The sequence below is a fragment of the Colobus angolensis genome, unplaced genomic scaffold (genome assembly GCF_000951035.1).
Source record: "Colobus angolensis palliatus isolate OR3802 unplaced genomic scaffold, Cang.pa_1.0 Scaffold14, whole genome shotgun sequence".
Classification (NCBI taxonomy): domain Eukaryota; kingdom Metazoa; phylum Chordata; class Mammalia; order Primates; family Cercopithecidae; genus Colobus; species Colobus angolensis.
In genome coordinates this window covers 17,864,062-17,881,987 of record NW_012114488.1, presented here as the reverse complement: position 1 = coordinate 17,881,987, position 17,926 = coordinate 17,864,062, and the positions used below count along the sequence as shown (strand labels likewise).

General features: G+C 40.4%; 1 protein-coding gene across 3 annotated transcripts in view; it reads left to right on the top strand.

Annotated features, from left to right (window-relative positions):
• Positions 1 to 17,926, top strand: part of LAMA4 (laminin, alpha 4) — a 148,355-nt gene that overhangs the window by 64,525 nt on the left and 65,904 nt on the right. For 2 of the 3 annotated variants that reach the window (XM_011935032.1, XM_011935031.1), the window contains exons 7-11: positions 1,658 to 1,732; positions 3,264 to 3,415; positions 5,535 to 5,645; positions 12,622 to 12,733; positions 15,365 to 15,532. In XM_011935032.1, the coding sequence (XP_011790422.1) occupies positions 1,658 to 1,732; positions 3,264 to 3,415; positions 5,535 to 5,645; positions 12,622 to 12,733; positions 15,365 to 15,532 (618 nt within the window). Of the gene's footprint in view, positions 1 to 1,657; positions 1,754 to 3,263; positions 3,416 to 5,534; positions 5,646 to 12,621; positions 12,734 to 15,364; positions 15,533 to 17,926 lie in introns of all 3 variants that reach the window. The other variant, XM_011935030.1, reaches the window with a different exon arrangement.

Sequence of the window (17,926 nt, the reverse complement as noted above, 5' to 3'; positions counted from 1 at the left end):
TCAGTTTTCTTATTCAGAGGGCTATATCTCTTTCTTTCAGTTATGTTTGGTAAAATCAAGATTTCCATGAAATAGATTAGCAAGTCAAGGGTACCATTTTTAATCACCACCACCCTCCAATTTCCTCAAATTGTAAGAGTAAATATTTCAAAGATAGCATGGAAAACTTTCAGTTAGACTTCAGTTAGACTGAAATGCACAAATCTTATTCATGATGTCTCCAATCCATTTGCCACATAGAGTGAAGCTCTTCAAAAGTGAAGGGAGATTGCTTTCCTCTAAGAGTACAGGAAGGCTGAGATTGAGAATGTCTTACTCTGATGTGACTTTGAGGGGAGGGAGGGAGAGCAGGAGATATTGTACTCCTGTGGCATGGCTCTGTAAGAAATCCTCTCACTGAAACAGATTTCCCCTGGAAAAGATTCAAGGAGTAAGGAGTTTTAAATCAAAAAATGCAACATATATGTTCTGCAGAAGTCACAATAAAAGTAAACATGTCTACAAAAAAGCAATGTGCACAGAGGCATAACACTGAGAATGACAGCAGAAAGGAAGGAGCATTGTGTCTAGTCAGGCTAAAGAGAGAGAAGGCGGACGTCAGAAATAATGTTGGCAAAATCAAAGCCTGAAAGGTTGACATCCTGATTCTCAAAACATTTACTAAACTTGTGTTTAAACTACAAAGATTCAGGTCACTCTTGGAAGAGAAGCTAATTTTAGAAGCAATAAAGCATGATCTTGCTGAACGGTTTAGTAAATCTGCATTTTGTGGAACATTAAACAGATGAAATGTAATAAATAGATCTCCCTATGAACCTGGTTTCTATGATTATTCAGTAAAGACAGTTAAGAAGTGGGGGGAAATGCACAATTCTATTCCAGTTAATTGCTAGCATAGATAGTAAGAGAATTCCTCTTTAAATATTACAAATTAGTTCCCACACAGAAACTCAGTGGAAATTGAACAGTCTGATGAGATTGGGTTTTTGTTTTTGCTTTTTCCAAAAGGCATTAGAGAAAATCATCAGTAGATGAATAATGGGCTCCCAGGTCTTCTAAATTCATATAAAGATGTTCCTGATTCCTTGCAGCACATTATTCTTATTGGCACTCATAGGTGTCATTTGGAAGTTTGGAGTCCGTCTTGCCAAGGGTCAAGAGCAGTGAGAGCCAAGAATTGCTCCTGGGCCTCCTCACTCACTCCTTGCTGAGCTGCTCCTCCCTCACACCTGGCAATGATCAACCCCCGAGTTAAATTAAACTGGAGTATCAGTCTGCAAGGAAGGGACGGCTTTCAATTTCCAGTTGAATGATGAGCTCATGGTCATTTAGTATCTTGTGAAACTTACCAGGACATTTTTGGACTGAAGCGATTGCACTGTCATGTCAGAATCCCAAAGAGTTGGGAGAGAAATCCTAGAAAACTTAGATTCAGTTTTGCCCAGGGTCACCTTTGAAAATCTCATTGGGCTGGAGCTTAATTGGATGAAGGGCATAATCTCTGTATCATAGATTCTACAGTCTTAAGGAAGAATGTAATTAATCCCCATTGACGAATTATACACTGATAGCTAGTGTTTCCAGAAACCAGGAAAATATTGCCATATTTTAAGCATTAAGAAGTGAATCTCTCGTCTCTTGTTTTTGTTTCCCACAGTGTGCAACTGTGGGGGAGGCCCATGTGACAGTGTAACCGGAGAATGCTTGGAAGAAGGTTTGGAACCCCCTACAGGCACGGACTGCTCAACCATAAGTAAAAAAAACAGTACATGATTGACTAACCCCACTTTCTCTAATGTGCTGCAGGTGTGGGATTAAGAAGCGCTATGCAATATCACTCTCTAGAAACTGCCGAGTCCCACCCCCTGGACTTAACCCTTTCTGCATCTCAGCAAATGGATCCTGCACCAAGTGCTTGGTGGTCCACTTGATTCCCTCGGGCAAATGGGTGGTTTACATTTGCATAGCTCTGCCTTATCCAGTCTTGACATTCAGCATCTTGCCCGATGGCCAAAGGCAAAGTCAGAAACACAACTCCCAGTGACGGAGCTCTTTTCAGCTCCTTTTTCTATACTGTCTTCTCAGGTCCTCAGATAATATGATGTACAGACAATACTTTACAACACCTGGGGAAACTGAGATACCAAGAGATTTAAGTGGCTTCTCCCAAGTTACTCCAAATCTGAAGTGGGAGCAGAAGTAAATATTCAGGCTTTACAAAATGGAGCTGCCTTTTATCTTTCTTGGATTTCTCTGGCACTCGTGTTAATTAAATCACGAGGAGTTGTACTAGGAACAAAACTTTTGGTTTAAAAATTATTTAATAGTAGGCACCCCCTCCCCCAAACAAAAGTATCTTGGTCTCTCAGTCCCTCTGAGCAGAAGAGATAAACCTTACCATTGGATCACATCTTAGAAGATGGCATAGGATGTGAGGCACAAGCAATGCCAAGTTTACCCACTGAATAGGTGGCCCCCAGGTAAGGTCAACTTAAGAACATCAAGATGCCTGCCTGGTCCTAAGCATCTCCCCCACCAAGCCTGAAGTGCTGGCTGGGACTCAGTTCCTTGAGAGAGCTTATAAGTAAGACCATGTTAGACTTCAAATAACAAATTAACATATTAACAGCCATTAACATGCCAGTCTCCCTATGTCACATCTGTAGAAGACGGCACCGTCTGAGGGAAAGAGATCGGGAATAGGCAAGTTGCAAAAGGTGATCAAGGCGGTTCTGAAACGCAGTGTGCCATCCTTGTGAGGGTGTCACAGGAGGGCCCTGGGTTCTAGAGGTGATGACAGTGGTCAGAGGAATTCAAATGTGAAAAGTGAGAAGTGATGAGGAACTGGGACCTGCCTCCCCACGTGCCCACGTTCAGCCTGAACTTTGGTGCCCTCATCAGATGTCAGGAAGCGACTCTCACAGCGATAACCTCAGACCTCCCGGTGCTGAAGTGTTCATCCTGCCAGGAAGTGGGGCTGTGGGGAGGAGCTGTGCCCTCTCTGGGTGGGGAGAAGGTTAGTGCTAGCCGTTGAATACCGACTGAGAAAAGCTAGTAGGAGAGGAGGGGCGTCTAGCCAATAGCTGTCTTCACTAGCTAATGCCAAGCAAGATACTAAAGCCTGACAAGAATAGAATTACAACTCCTCATGAGACAAAAATAAAAATGGTATTAACCAAGGAGATAGAGATTTATGTTCTGCTAAAACACCCTGCTTTCAGCATGCTTTGACTCGTGATTCTGAAGAAATGTTTCACCTCCAGGCTGTGATAAGTGTGTCTGGGACCTGACTGATGACCTGCGGTTAGCAGCACTCTCCATTGAGGAAGGCAAATCCGGGGTGCTGAGCGTATCCTCTGGGGCCGCCGCTCATAGGCACGTGAATGAAATCAACGCCACCATCTACCTCCTCAAAGTACGCAGGAATGTTCTACCTTCCACTCTGTTTTCATCCTGGCTTCACAGGCCCGCAGCTAGCAATTCCTTCTACCCCTTTTTGTATCTGAGTCTCACACCTGTATTACAGATTGTTAGACCTGTAGGTCTAACATACAAAACATAAGTAATTTCATCTAGAGGAAATTATGAAAAGTTGATTGTAACTATGAGCTTGGGCCAAACAAGAGCTGCTGTCTACAAAAGAGGTTATATGGGAAATGAAATGACTAAAAGACTAGTATCTATGCACAAAACTACTGAGGAAAGAGAAATACTTATTTCCTTGGTGCAGCCACACATTACTTGTCCAAGTCATTACCACAAATGGTACCACAGAGCTACCATTTCCTTAGCCTTAATTTGCAAGGTTTTGAGTTTGTGTAAAAGCATCCTTCTTTTTCTCTCTCTCTCCTCACCCCATCACCCACCCACCTCTCCTTCTCATTTACACACATTGTCTCTCATTTTCTCATACTCACACACTCAAATGTACAGACATACACACATACCTTGTTTCTCCTCATAGATCTACTGGTTAATGCCTAGTAAAAGAGTTAAAAGCAGCCAACAGATTAAAAAAAAATACAGTAATACAGTTGGCCCTCCATATCCACAGGTTCCACATCCTCAGATTCAACCAATCTCAGATGGAAAATATATTTAAAAAACAATAAAAAATGCAACAATAAAGAAATGAAAAATACAGTATAACAACTATTTACAATAGCATTGACATTGTGTTAGTATTATAAGTAGCATTATAAGTCATCTAGAGGTGATTTAAAGTATTCTGGAGGATGTGCATACACTATCTGCAAACACTAGGCCATTTTGTATCAGGAACTGGAGCATCCACGGGGTCCTGGGACCAATCTTCCACAACTACCAAGGGATGACTATATAAAGGTCCTTCTATAGCTAGGATTTAAAAGTTTTCTTTCCCACTAAATCATGGGCTTCTATCACAACCAAATAATATTTTTAAAACAATGATCATTATCTGAGGGAAAATAGAATTAACACCAGCACGTTGTTCTACTTCGTTAGTCAATTTAGGAAAATGATTAAGAGCACGGACTTTGAAACTAGATTGCTTGTGTTCAAATCCCAGCTCTGATACCCACTAGCTGTGTGACCGTAGATAAGTTATTTCACCTCTTTAATCCCTCATTTTCCTCCTGCAGAATTGAGAATAATTATTGCATCTATCTCATGGGCTATTGAGAGAATTCAATGAATTGATATATGTAGAGAAGTTAGAACAGTACCTGGCATACTAAGTACTCATTGCTTTTTGGAGGTGCAAATGATATCCATAGCAGTTGGCCAAATATGTAAAGTGTAAACAAAAACAAAAATTGTATTGTAGCCTGGATAGAATCTGATTGTGAATTTTATTGTAAACTTTGAAATTGTTCTTGTCCAAAATTACCTTTTGGAACACATAAAGACGCTACCTCCCAGGGGAGTCACCTAGATCCAGGCCTCCTGAAACCATTCAGATTCTCTTTCCTCAAAGGCACAACTTCAAGACAGGAATCATTACAGCAGACAGGAAGTCAGTGTCAAGATTGAAGGGCTCACTCTCAAGTAATCTCGGTAAAGCCACATTTAGACCCACCTCCTCAAAAATGAAAAAGGAGAAAGCAAGGGGTCTGAAATAAAGAGACTTGCATTGAAATGAAAAAAGTTAATTTCTGTACTCCATTTACATCAATCCTGGTGAGTTGGTCAGTTTTTCCAGATCCAACAAAATTAAACTTCTAAAGCTCAGACACCCAGGGTCACCACCAGCCTATATTGTACCTTTGTACAAATCAGAAAAAGGAGCCCTTTCCCCATGGTCAACCCAGTCCCTGACCAGCATCCCTGGTCTAGTGAGGGGAGCTTGCAGAATTTTAGTCCCTAAGGGCCTCAGTCCCCTCTGCAGACCCCACCCTTCACACCAGGCTGCAGCAGCCTGTGGACCCCACTATTTTGAGAAAAGAGCCTCACACTCTACTCTGAGTCCTCTTACACTGAAAGAGTTTTATGTACATTTTTTAAAATCTGGTGTGCACATTGACTAATTATTTTCAAAACACATTTTTCTGTAGACAAAATTGTCAGAAAGAGAAAACCAATACGCCCTAAGAAAGATACAAATCAACAATGCTGAGAACACGATGAAAAGCCTTCTGTCTGACGTAGAGGAATTAGTTGAAAAGGTATGTACGTATGTATTCAGTTTCTGGGACAGCCTTCAAAGAAAGGATTTAGCTGATGTGAGGCTGGCTGGTCACAAATGACTGAGGCTTAACATGGTCCAGAAAAAATGCAGTGACCCATGTGCCTTAAAATAAATCAAGACCAGACCTGGGGAGAAAGTTAACATACTCAGTCTCTACCGTCTCTTTCCGTTTTGATTGGTTTTCTTGAAAAGCTATGTTTGTGGATAATTTTCTGTGTATTTGTGGAGGGTTGATACGGTTGATTTGTTTAAGTAGGATGGTCATTCAGCTGTTTGCTAAGGCATCTTATGACTAAGAGCTATAGAGCATCCAGAATTAAAATTCATTATATAGAATATAAAATTTAAATATTGTTAAAGTATACATTAAATGATAAATGGAAAGAAAAGGAATTGTCCTGAGAAAGCAATTTCGCTCTTTGGCAGGAAAAAAACCACTTTCAACCATCACTTTACATCCTAGACTAAAATAAATTAACCTGTTTAAAGAGTTGACTGTAAATCTCAATTCACAAGAAAATAGAACAAAATACTTATTAAATCTTGAAAGGGAATAACAGAACACTCAAATATGTTACAAAGAATTTCAGTAAAAAGATACAGATTTGACAAGATAAAATTTCGAATATCCAATAAAACAACTAAATAAACAAAAAAGACAACTAGACAGAGAAAAATATTGAGAAAAATACAACTTGTAAAAACTGTCAAGAATTAACAGGAAAAACATTAAAACATGAGCAGAGTCAGTGTGAAAGGCTATTCAATGCACTTCACAAGAGCCTATTGGAAAAATACCCATCCATGTGCTATACTCATTTTAAAACTACAAATGGAGTCACGAGGCACCATATTTAACATATTAGAATGTTTCACACAGTTGTTTTTTTTTTTTTCTAATGACTTTCCACCAGTGCTGGCCAGAGTACTTCAGAATTGCTGCTTTCAGAAACTGGTACTTGACATTATAAACAATTCTTACGTTCAACAAAAATTTTAAAAAAATAAAATAACAATAGCATTCTCTTTTGACCTTGTACCCCTAACCCTTTAAGAGATTATGCTTTTAAAAATGTAAGTTACTCTAATTGTACCCTTGGAAGATTCATCTATTTTGAAATGCACATGAACATTGTGTCCCTAGTTCCCCAGCAATGGCACATATTAATCCAACCACTAGTGCTTGAAGAGCAGTGAAATCTCTTAAACAGCAAAGGAAATACCAAGAAACAAATCTTTGTGGAAACTCATTGTTACTTCATATTGGTATCAGATATGGTTGAAACTTGCTAAAAGTATCTTAATTCTTTTTTTTTTTTTTGAAATGGAGTCTCTACTTTGTTGCCCAGGCTGGAGTGCAGTGGCGCGATCCGGCTCACTGCAGCCTCCGCCTCCCGGGTTCTAGTGATTCTCCTGCCTCAACCTCCTGGGTAGCTGGGATTACAGGCATACACCACCACGCCTGGCTAATTTTTGTATTTTTAGTAAAGACAGGGTTTCACCATGTTAGCCAGGCTGGTCTCAAACTCTTGACCTGAGGTGATCAGCCCACCTCAGCCTCCCAAAGTGCTAGAATTACAGTTGTGAACTACCACGCCTGGCCTTAATTCTTTCTTGAGGAGAGAATTTTCAAGAAAACATTTGAGGAAATGTTTTCACTAAGATTAGCTCCTCCCAAAGCCCAGGCAGAGTTCCTGATCCTTTTGTTGTACAATTTCTAATGTAAGCTAAATGCAGGCTTTCGTGGAGAGGAAATAATGTACGCTTGAAAGTAACATCACAGTAGAAAAGGCTCCCTGACAAAAAGAACAGACCACCAACACAGGAGGTTGATGATAAAGCTACTATACTAGGAACTTCTGACTACAGTCCTGATGGTGCAAAAATCTGCTGAAACATTTCAAAACAAATGCCCAGGGTTGGTCTGAATGACTTTTTAAGCATTCTTCAAGCCCTTGGTCTGGAAAAGTCCGTGATTGATTCTTAGACTTAAGGAAAGCTGTGTCTCAGAAAGCCTTCTATCAAGAAAGTAACTAGTATTTGGCTTTAAATTGAGTAAAGGGTTTCATTGTGTATACCCATAGTGATAAAAATCAGTAATATTGCCCCTTGAACTTGACAAGTAATACAACTTTTTGCAAATTATCTGCCACATAGATTTCATGTGACCCAAATCTCACAAGTTACATCCACCTAGCTACCGGTTTTGTCTGAACTTCCATTTCTAAATCCTCCAGCATCCTACTGGGAAGTCCTATAGCCCTTTCCCACCACTTACGTCTGGGATTCCCCTAAAGGATGCCCATCCATCTGTGTTCATAAATAGCCAGTGCTCAAAAGGTGCTCACTTTTGCTGCTGCTGATCTTGTCTGCAATGAAAATTCCAAAGATCATGCCAAGATTCTACTTTTCCATGTTCCCAGAGGCACTGTGCTCAAGGTCAGAGTGTCACTGGGCTACAAGCAGAGGTGAGATGCGACCCTCTCCCAATCTCAGTGCTACCCCTCACCATCTGGATCTTGCAGGTCTACTGTAGAGCCCAGAGTCACAAAGCACAGTCTCCAAGGGCAGCTCATGAGGTGCTGCGCTGTCTCCACTTCTACTCCTTGACCACAGCAGAAGCTCCCTGAATGACAACTCATGCAGAGACCCACAGGACTAAAAGGAAAGTAGGCTATCTCCAAGCATCAAAAGCATCTGAACCTCATCTCTTGTCCTGCCAAAAAGGGAGGACAAAATTAAGTACAGTCGGCCCTCTGTATTCGTGGATTCAATCATGGCTCAAAAATATTTGGAAAAAATTCCACAAAATTCCAAAATGCAAAATTCAAATTTACCATATGCTCAGTATTACTTTGAGTCCATATGAATGAAGTGATGTGTAGGCATTGCATTAGGTATTACAGGTGATTTAGATGCAATATATATGGGAGGATGTACACAGGTTATAGTATTGCAAATACTACACCAGTCTATATAAGAAACTTGAACAACCGTAAATTTTGGTATCTATGGGAGCTGGGTCCTGGAACCAATCCCCTGTGGATGCTGAGGGACAACTGTTTACATTTCTATTCCAGAAGCATTATTGGACATCTGTATATAATAGTTAAAACTATTATTTATTTTCAGGCGGAGTCTCGCTCTGTCGCCCAGGCTATAGTGCAGTGGTGCAATCTTAGCTCACTGCAACCTCTGCCTCCTGGGTTCAAGCAATTCTCCTGCCTCAGCCTCCTCAGTAGCTGGGATTACAGGCATGTGCCACCACGTCTGGCTACTTTTTGTATTTTCAGTAGAGACGGGGTTTCACCATGTTGGTCAGGTTGGTCTCGAATTCCTAACCTTGTGATCCGCCCGCATAGTCCTCCCAAAGTGCTGGGATTACAGGCGTGAGCCACTGTGCCTGGCCTGTATCTAACAGTTATTGTGCTAAGTGCTAGGTATCCTGAAATATAATAAGGCCCTGCTTTCAAGATCCTTCAGTCTAGCAGGGAAACAGATATGTAAAAACATAATTATCATACAGCATTTAATAAGGGAAACATGGTACAGGCTGAAGGGTAACTCTAAGGAAGAAATAGTGAACTATTTTGGCAGGGGTACACTAGGAAAGGCTTCTCAGAGAAGGTGAGTATTGGCGTGTGTATTGAGAATGAGTAGGAATTTTTTTATCAAATACTCCCAAGCAAGGGATAAGTACTGTGAGAACAGATAGACGTGAAGCAACGTGCTATGTTCTTGGGATTGGAACTATGGCCTTGTGGAAGATTCATTGCAAGGCAGAGAGCAGGAGATAATGCTGAAGAAGCTGTCAGAGGCCCAGTTGTGAAGAACTTTCCCAAACGTGCTCATGAACATGGGAACTTCAGTCTGTGGACTCTGGAAGTCGTTCAGGTATTTACCCAGAATGATGAGCTGATTAGATTTGCACTTTAGAAATGTCCCTCTGCAGTGTGGATGACAGACTAGCCAGAGGGGCACTGCTTAGGAGACTGCCACAGTGGTCTAGACAAGAGAGTAGTGAGTTGCTGTCTTGCCTTCGTTTGAAAAGGATTTGCAGAGAACAAGGATGAACTGAGACTGCGGTCATGGAAAAGAGGAAGAGAGGCCAGAGTGGCAGGTGGAATGAAACAGACTTGGTGACCAAGTGGAGGTGAGAAATAGCAAAGAGAGAAGCTCCATTCTGAGACATGGATGACTAAGACTACAGACACGAATGGATTACTCTGGACATTTTAAAAGTGAAATATCTGAATGCACAGAGGGCAGATAGAGATGTGAATCTGCAACTCAGAGGGTAATCAGGGCTGGAAAGGAATTTAGAGGTCATTGATGTTTAGGAGGTAGGCAAAAGTAGATATTACTGTACAAATTCTGAAGTAGCACACCAATATTCCTACTATTGGTTTGTCCAGGACTGTTGCTGTTTATACTTGTGTCCCAGAGTAATTACTAAAAGTTCTCCCTTTCATATGCAAAATGCCCCAGGTTGAACCATAAAATATATGATCACCCTAGATATTGGTTATCATCCTCACATAATCTACCTTTTATGTACTGTATTACCAAGACATCCTTGCCACTTTTATGTCAAACATGTACAAGAAGAATTTTCTGTTGAGGTGAGCAGATGACTAATACATTTGTAATGTAAACCACCAACTGGTTTACAGTTGCAAGGTAATTTTTTAATTTCAGCTTTTCTTAAACTGAGGCACAACCGTTTTACCATGTGCCTGTATCATTATTTTCCTTCCACAGGCAAAGTTACAGAAAAAATAAACATTCCAATAAGCCATCACTATCGGTTCGATTCAGTAATTTTATAATGTAAAGGAATAGATGTTCCTCTTTGCCACTGATCGAGTCATATATACAGTATATCAATATCTATATATCTCTGTCTACCTACATCTCAGCGCCCTCTGGCGTTTGTCAAAAAGAAGAGGTCTTCTTATAGGCATGACATTTTTCAGCTGTCTCATCACTTCAAACTGAAGTTTCCGTATCAAAATATAGTAAGTTTAATGACACAGTAATAACAACAGAGATTTACTCTGAAGTATCAAGTCAAAGTAAAAACTAGAGGTGTTATGCTTTGCAAATATAACTTAAACTGGATCAAAGATCAACTTGTTAACAATTCTAAAATTTTAAATGTTTGTGTCCATATTTTTTAAAAGCAGGGAGGAGTAACATTAAGATTTATTGTAGTTTCGGCATATTTAGTTTTAAAATGACCACAAATACTGTTTTATCTGGAAAGCACTGGAGCAAGCAGCCAAGAAGAAGACTGGAATTGCAGGAAGGAATATAATGATTCAGAAGGCGGTGTTCATTCGGACAGCCCAGTTTATGAAGGGGCTGCTGACCACATTGCCACTGCACAGCGGGCTCTGTAGGGAGAGGATTACCAATCTGCCTGATAAAAAGCCTCTGGGCATGTGTTTGTTATAATACCATTTCTGCATCCTTTTCCTTGACCATCTGAGAGGGCCACTTGCTTGGATTATTCCTGGAGAGTGTAAAAACATTCCTGGTAAAATCATGGCGTAATCCTTTGGGTAGAACATTGGATGAAAGGAGAGAAGTTCAAAACAACCACTTCCCTATCCTCAGGAAACTGTATAATGGGTCTACCAGTGCTCTGTGTGGCAGATTACCTCACAGCTCCTTCAGGTATTGCAGCAGTTTTTAAAGAGCTGAGCCAAAAACAGCACCAGACAAGGCAAGTGGGCATTTTACCAAATGCCAGACTAAAGAAGTCTTCTTCCCCTAAAATATAACCCACAGATCAGTCTTTCGAATCCCAAAAGGAAGTACATGTCGCCCATGCTGTGCATACAGGGTGGTGTCCTGTCTTGAATCATTTCTGTGCTCTTAGATCACATTCTGTCCTTAACCACGCACACAAAAACACACACAGACACACAGACGTCCACACAAACCCTTTCTTCAGAGGCCACATTTGAGTTGGGCATTATTTTTGACAAATACTGTGTGAGATCTCTGAAACAGAGTCTCCCGAGTTCAGAGAAAGGAATCAGCTTCTCGGAGAAGAGCTCCATTCACGCTGAGCCAAATCTGCTTGTGCAGTTATTTGTACACAAGTGCCCTCAATGTTGATGGGAATTTGGAAAGAAGCACTGAAAACAGCATTTTAACCCAGGGAGAATAATCCTTGAAATCTCTGTGGTAATTCAATTTCAGCAGTGGTTGGACCACCCAGAAGCCACTGGAAGCATGGTGCATTTCAAGGTCTGCCTATTTTTTCAACAATTTTCTCTTTGAAACTTTAAACTCTTCAGTCAGCACAATGTCAAAATGATCAGCGGACACAGGCAATTTTCTAGTCCAGCACCTTGAGATACAGTAAAAATTTGAAGAATAAATTACATATGAAAGGCAGTTGGTTGGGATTGAACTGTGACTGATGGTATAGGAACAGCACCAGATTTTCTAGCATTCTGTCATTCTAAAACTGGCCATCAAGTGAAGTAACTTAGGAATGGAAAACCAAACATTGTATGTTCCAACTGATGTGTGGGAGCTAAGCTATGAGAGCGCAGAGGCATAAGAATGATGCAATGAACTTTGAGGACTTGGAGGAAGAGTAGAGGGGGAGGGATACAAGGCTACAGATAGGGTGCAGTGGATACTGCTCAAGTGATGGGTGCACCAAAGTCTCACAGATTACCACTAAAGAACTTGCTCAGGTAACCAAATACCGCCTGTACCCCAATAACTTATGGAAAAGTCAAAAAAATTTTAGAACTGGCCATCACATTAGCTTTCATGCATTATTTTTGGGATGATGTTATATGTTATGGAACTTTCACATGCCTGGAAGATTTATGTTTATGAAATACATTATGCCCACCCTTCCCTATCTGTGCTTATGCAACATTCTTTTCTCATACATTTAATCTAGCCTTTGTATGGATTATTTGTAGGAAAATCAAGCCTCTAGAAAAGGGCAACTTGTTCAGAAGGAAAGCATGGACACCATTAAACATGCAAGTCAGCTTGTAGAGCAAGCCCATGATATGAGGGATAAAATCCAAGGTAAATATATTCTCTTCTGGTTCAGTTTAATATCAAGGAAACACTCATGTTATTAACAACAGTAGACACAATGGCTACTGTTCAGTGTTTGCTGTGTGCCAGGAACTTGTTGGTACAGTATTATGGGTTTAAACTTGTATAAGGTCTTCATTTCAAGTTTGTTTATCGGGGATTTCTGAGCACTCATCCCTACTTACTATGTTTTGATGTTCAAGAATCAATGTATAAAAGCATTCCCTTTTTAGGCATTCCTCAGAATACCCTTCTGACAGAGGAGACTGCATGCTATGGTGTCTCTAAAATGCAAGAGTTGAGTAGGAGTCACAGATTGTTCCCAGTCATTTGCAGAAAACAACATTGCCTTTAGAATGCCAGTAAACTGTCAGTTGACCCAAATCATCACAAGCTGTTTCTATGATGGGCTTTCCCAAAGGCCAATCGGGCAACATGCTTGGGCTCCCAACCCAGAAGAAAAGGAAGGCGGGGGACTGTGGGAGATTTCTTTGTCCTAAAGCATTGTGAATGATTGTACCTTCCCTCTTGGAGGTTTGCTTAATTTGTACTCTCACTTCCAATAAACGCAGGATAATCTTGAAGACTATTTTAATAGTGCACTAATAGCTGGACTGCAACTTACCAGCAGAAAACAGCAGATTTCATCTGTTATAGGATAAAGATTTCCTTGGGTGAGAGTTTGCTAAGATCCAGTATCTGCATTTCCATAGTTTTTATTACACTATATATTAAGGGCTGGATGACCACACCAAGTGCATCCCAGGGCACAGTGGCAGTAAAGGGACCCACAGTGGAAGATTCACGTCTTTATAGTGGGGCATGTTCCATGTAAAGGGATATAGAAAAGCAAGATTAATCATTTGTCATGTTTCCTTTGATGTCTATAATAAACAATAAAAGCAAATGGCATGCAATCCAAACACTCCTCACTCACATCCTCTCTCATAGCTCATATTTTTGCATTTCCTGACAAAATATTCTTTTTCTATAGCATTTTAGAGTTACTATTGATTTGTTAAAAAAGTAAGATTGAACCTGGAAGATAACAAGACCTTATCCAACTAAGAAATAAATGCCTCTTTAGGCAGCAAATGCCAGGACCCTGGCAAGCTATTCAGAGAAAATAATTCACCTTTGTTATTGTAACCCATGTTTTGATTCAAAAACGTTTCATTTGCAAAGGATATGAACCCTCTTATTTGATCCTTTAAGCATGGGAAAAGATGAAAAAAATACAAGGCAAATGTAAATGGGAAACAACAACTTCTACCAGTTTTTAAATTTTTAATATAATGTATGAATAGTCTCCAAAGACCAAAGGCAAAAATACTATTGCCTGTATTTCCCTTTTCTAATCTATACTGCAAGTAGCTAAACTAAAACAAGCCAAAATTGTAAATATAAGACTTGCATCAAAATACCCAAGAATTCAGCATCGCAAGTGCTGGAGCTGAGGAAAAAAATATTTTCATTTAGTTTGTTTCACAGGTTAATATTTTAGACTTTACTTGAAGAGTAGATGTTTAATCCCTTCATGTAATTCTGGAATGCTGTACACCAATTATATGTCATTCCTTATTCCCAGCCATCTCTAAAATAACCGCTGGTGACCTTCAAACTATTATCCACATAAAATACAACCCCTTATCCTGCCTGGTATGATTTATGTGACACCAATGTTTGTTTACCCATCAGGTCTGGCCAACCACATAGATCATAGTAAACCACAGACACGCAATTTCATTTATGCCAGGAAGATAAAATGCTTCCTCCTGGAGCTGCAGTAGAACAAGGTGACAATTACCTACCTTTCTTCTCATCATATGTAGTAGGAATGAGGGATTCAAAGAAGTATTTCAGTCTGCTAATACTTAGACAGGTCACCCAATTCCTTTGAGCCTCAGTGGTCCCTCCAGTTCTAAAATTCTCCACCTGACTTATGGAACTAGGGTGAAAATGACCCAGAGTGGTCATACTCTAGAAGGCAAACAGCAACTGCCAAAAAATAACTATGAATGAGCCAAAGCTCACATCATATTATAACCAACCCCCATTTTGTATTTAGCCTGTGAAATAATTTGAAAGACTCATTTGGACAGCTAGCAATACGCTCTCATTTTGGCTTAAAGCTTTGATCAAATCTTTGTCTAAAATACAATTAATAACTCCTACATATGAATAATCTCACCCATGACGGGAGTGATCTCTGAGCATTTTCTCTAAGTTAAACATGTTATATAAAAGGCTGACCAAAGACTGTAGATTTGGATGCCTTGAATATCAAGTTACAATATTTCATGCTGAATATTAGCATTCTCGAATCACTGTGGAAACCAGATGAGGATGAAAGCCAAGCAGGCTTTGCATTAGCCAGTGCCCATTCTGAAGACTCCACATAGGAAGCAGAGAAGAGTGGTTTCCTCGTGTCTTTCTCCTTCGTGGATTAGGTGATGAGCTTCCATGCTCGCTGCGATTCACAGCACGCTGCCTTTGAATGAGCCTCTCTTTCCATTTCAGGATCTGCCCTGCCCTTTGCCCACAGCCCTCGCTCCCTTGCATTTCTAGTGCCCGATCATCTCTCCCTGCTGCCTTGTTTCACCATGTTCTTCCTTTCAGAGATCAACAACAAGATGCTCTATTACGGGGAAGAGCATGAATTTAGCCCCAAGGAAATCTCTGAGAAGCTGGTGTTGGCCCAGAAGATGCTTGAGGAGATTAGACGCCGTCAACCATTTTTCACCCAACGGGAGCTTGTGGATGAGGAGGCAGATGAGGCTCACGAACGTAGGTGTATTCCTCTCGTAGCTGACCCAGCACATGTTTGCCCTCTTTGTGGGTCCAAGAGCAGACAGTAAACCTAGGGCAACATATAGTCAAAGCAACCAATTTCCAGTATTCAGAACTATTTAGAATCTACATGTGGCCACAGGGAATCATTCAGGATAACTTGACTTTATAACCAAGATTTTTAGATTCAGGCCCAACTTTGAGCCCCTGAGAAACAGCTGAGATGCCATAAGGAATCTATAGCATTTGGTGAAAATGTATAAAACAGTAGAAGGAAGGCTAAAGGAAACCAATTCTCAGAACTACAGTAAAAGAAATTTTATTGAGAAGGCAGGAATGCTACAAGCCCAGAAACATTCATGCTGTGAAGACCATGAATGACTTTAGTATCTTTTAGCCTCTAGTGGAAATTTAACATTCTCTTTAGCGATGAGTATAGGCACCAAACCACAGTAATATTATTGAATCTATCACTTGATCACTGTATCAGTTATCAATTACTATTATAACAAGCCACCCCAGGCCGGATGCGGTAGCTCACGCCTGTAATCCCAGCACTTTGGGAAGCCAAGGCAGGTGGATCACAAGGTCAGGAGTTTGAGACCAGTCTGGCCAATGTGGTGAAACCCCACCTCTACTAAAAATACAAAAAATAGATGGGCGTGGTGGCATGCACCTGTAGTCCCAGCTACTCAGGAGGCTGAGACAGGAGAATTGCTTGAACCTGGGAGGTGGAGGTTGCAGTGAGCCGAGATCGCACCCCTGCACTCCAGCCTGATGACAGAGTGAGACTCCGTCTCAAAACAAAACAAAACAAAAGCCACCACACACGTATTCATTTAAAACAATAACCATTTATTGCTCCTGCTTTCATGGGTTGGCAATTCAGGCTGGACTCAACCTGAACAGCTCATCTCTGCTCCATGTGACATATATTGGCTGAGCTCACTCAGATGTCTGGGGCTGGCTGTGAAGGCTGGGCCTCTCCCTCCATGTGAGGTCTTAACTCAACAAGGCTAGTCCAGGTTATTCACATAACAGCAGCTTTAAGAAGGCAAGAATGAAAAGCACATGATCTCTTAAACCTAGGCTTGGAGCTCAGCAATGTCACATCCATTTTACTGATCAAGACCAGCCCAGACTCAAGGAGTAGAGAGATAGACTCCACTCTTGATTGGAAGAGCTGCAAACAATTGCTTTAACCTACACAATCAATGAGAGAAATCACAGATTTGCATGTTATATTTTAGCTGCTGCTGTCTCATAACACTGTTTAAATTCACCAATAACTCAAAATTATGGTAGCTATTAGATCCACCTTTAGATCTTGTTAGTTAAGGGATTAGTAAGCAGCATATACATTATTATATTACCAGTTTGGTTTTTAAATATATTAGTCTCCTTTTAAGTTCTATATATTTTATTTTATGCATTTTAGAACACACTGTAAGAAGGAGTCTGAAGGCTTCATTCGATTACAAAGGGACTAATGACACAAAAACAGTTAAAGGACAGTAGGTCGTTTTTCTACAACTGTCACTATCAACTTCTGCTAACCATTATTGTGGATACTGTAGGGAGACGTTATTGACATACAGGTTTATTATGGTGGCAAATGTGTAAAGTCTTAGAAATAGTAAGAACCAAAGAAGAATCGCAGGCCCCAGTTCTGAGTCAGACTCAGAAAGGCTAGAGCTGTGATGTCAGTCACTGCCAGATGTTTCCAAGCTCATTGCCTACTGTGGAATTTAACAAGGCTGCCCTGGAGAAGTGGGACCAATTACATCTCCCACTCGGCCTCCTTCCACCTAGAATGCATTTTCCAGCACTTTCTATACTCAGCCAGGAACTTTTGTGTTCTGCTTACAGTGATGGAAGAAAATCTCAACAAGACAAACTAATATTCCCTGAAGAAAACAGAAATTAAGGCACATATTCAACACATGTGTCTTTGAGCAGAGAATAAAAGACACACGCCAAGTTTAAGAACATCATCTCATTGCCATTTACTCTTTTTTCCACCAAAATCATGGTTTGGATTTGACCTAGTAGAGCTAACTAAAAACAGTTGCCTAGACACACTACAGAAAATGAGTGGTTATGCACATCATTTTGCCTTATTACTGACGAGTTTGGTTATTTTTAATGGTAAAAACCTTACTATACCCAAGTCCCCTTTACAGAGTAAAATTATTAATATTCTGGATAATAGTAAGCATAGTATAATGACACGGTTTTCACAAAAAGCACAACCTCTGTGGGAAAACTAATCAAACCCTTCTTTCAACTGACTGTTATCCAGGGGCTCCCAAACCCTAAAAACTAGGATTTTTTTTACTTCAAATCTAAAAGGTGGAGGAGCTATCTTTATGAACAATAGCTTCAATCTCC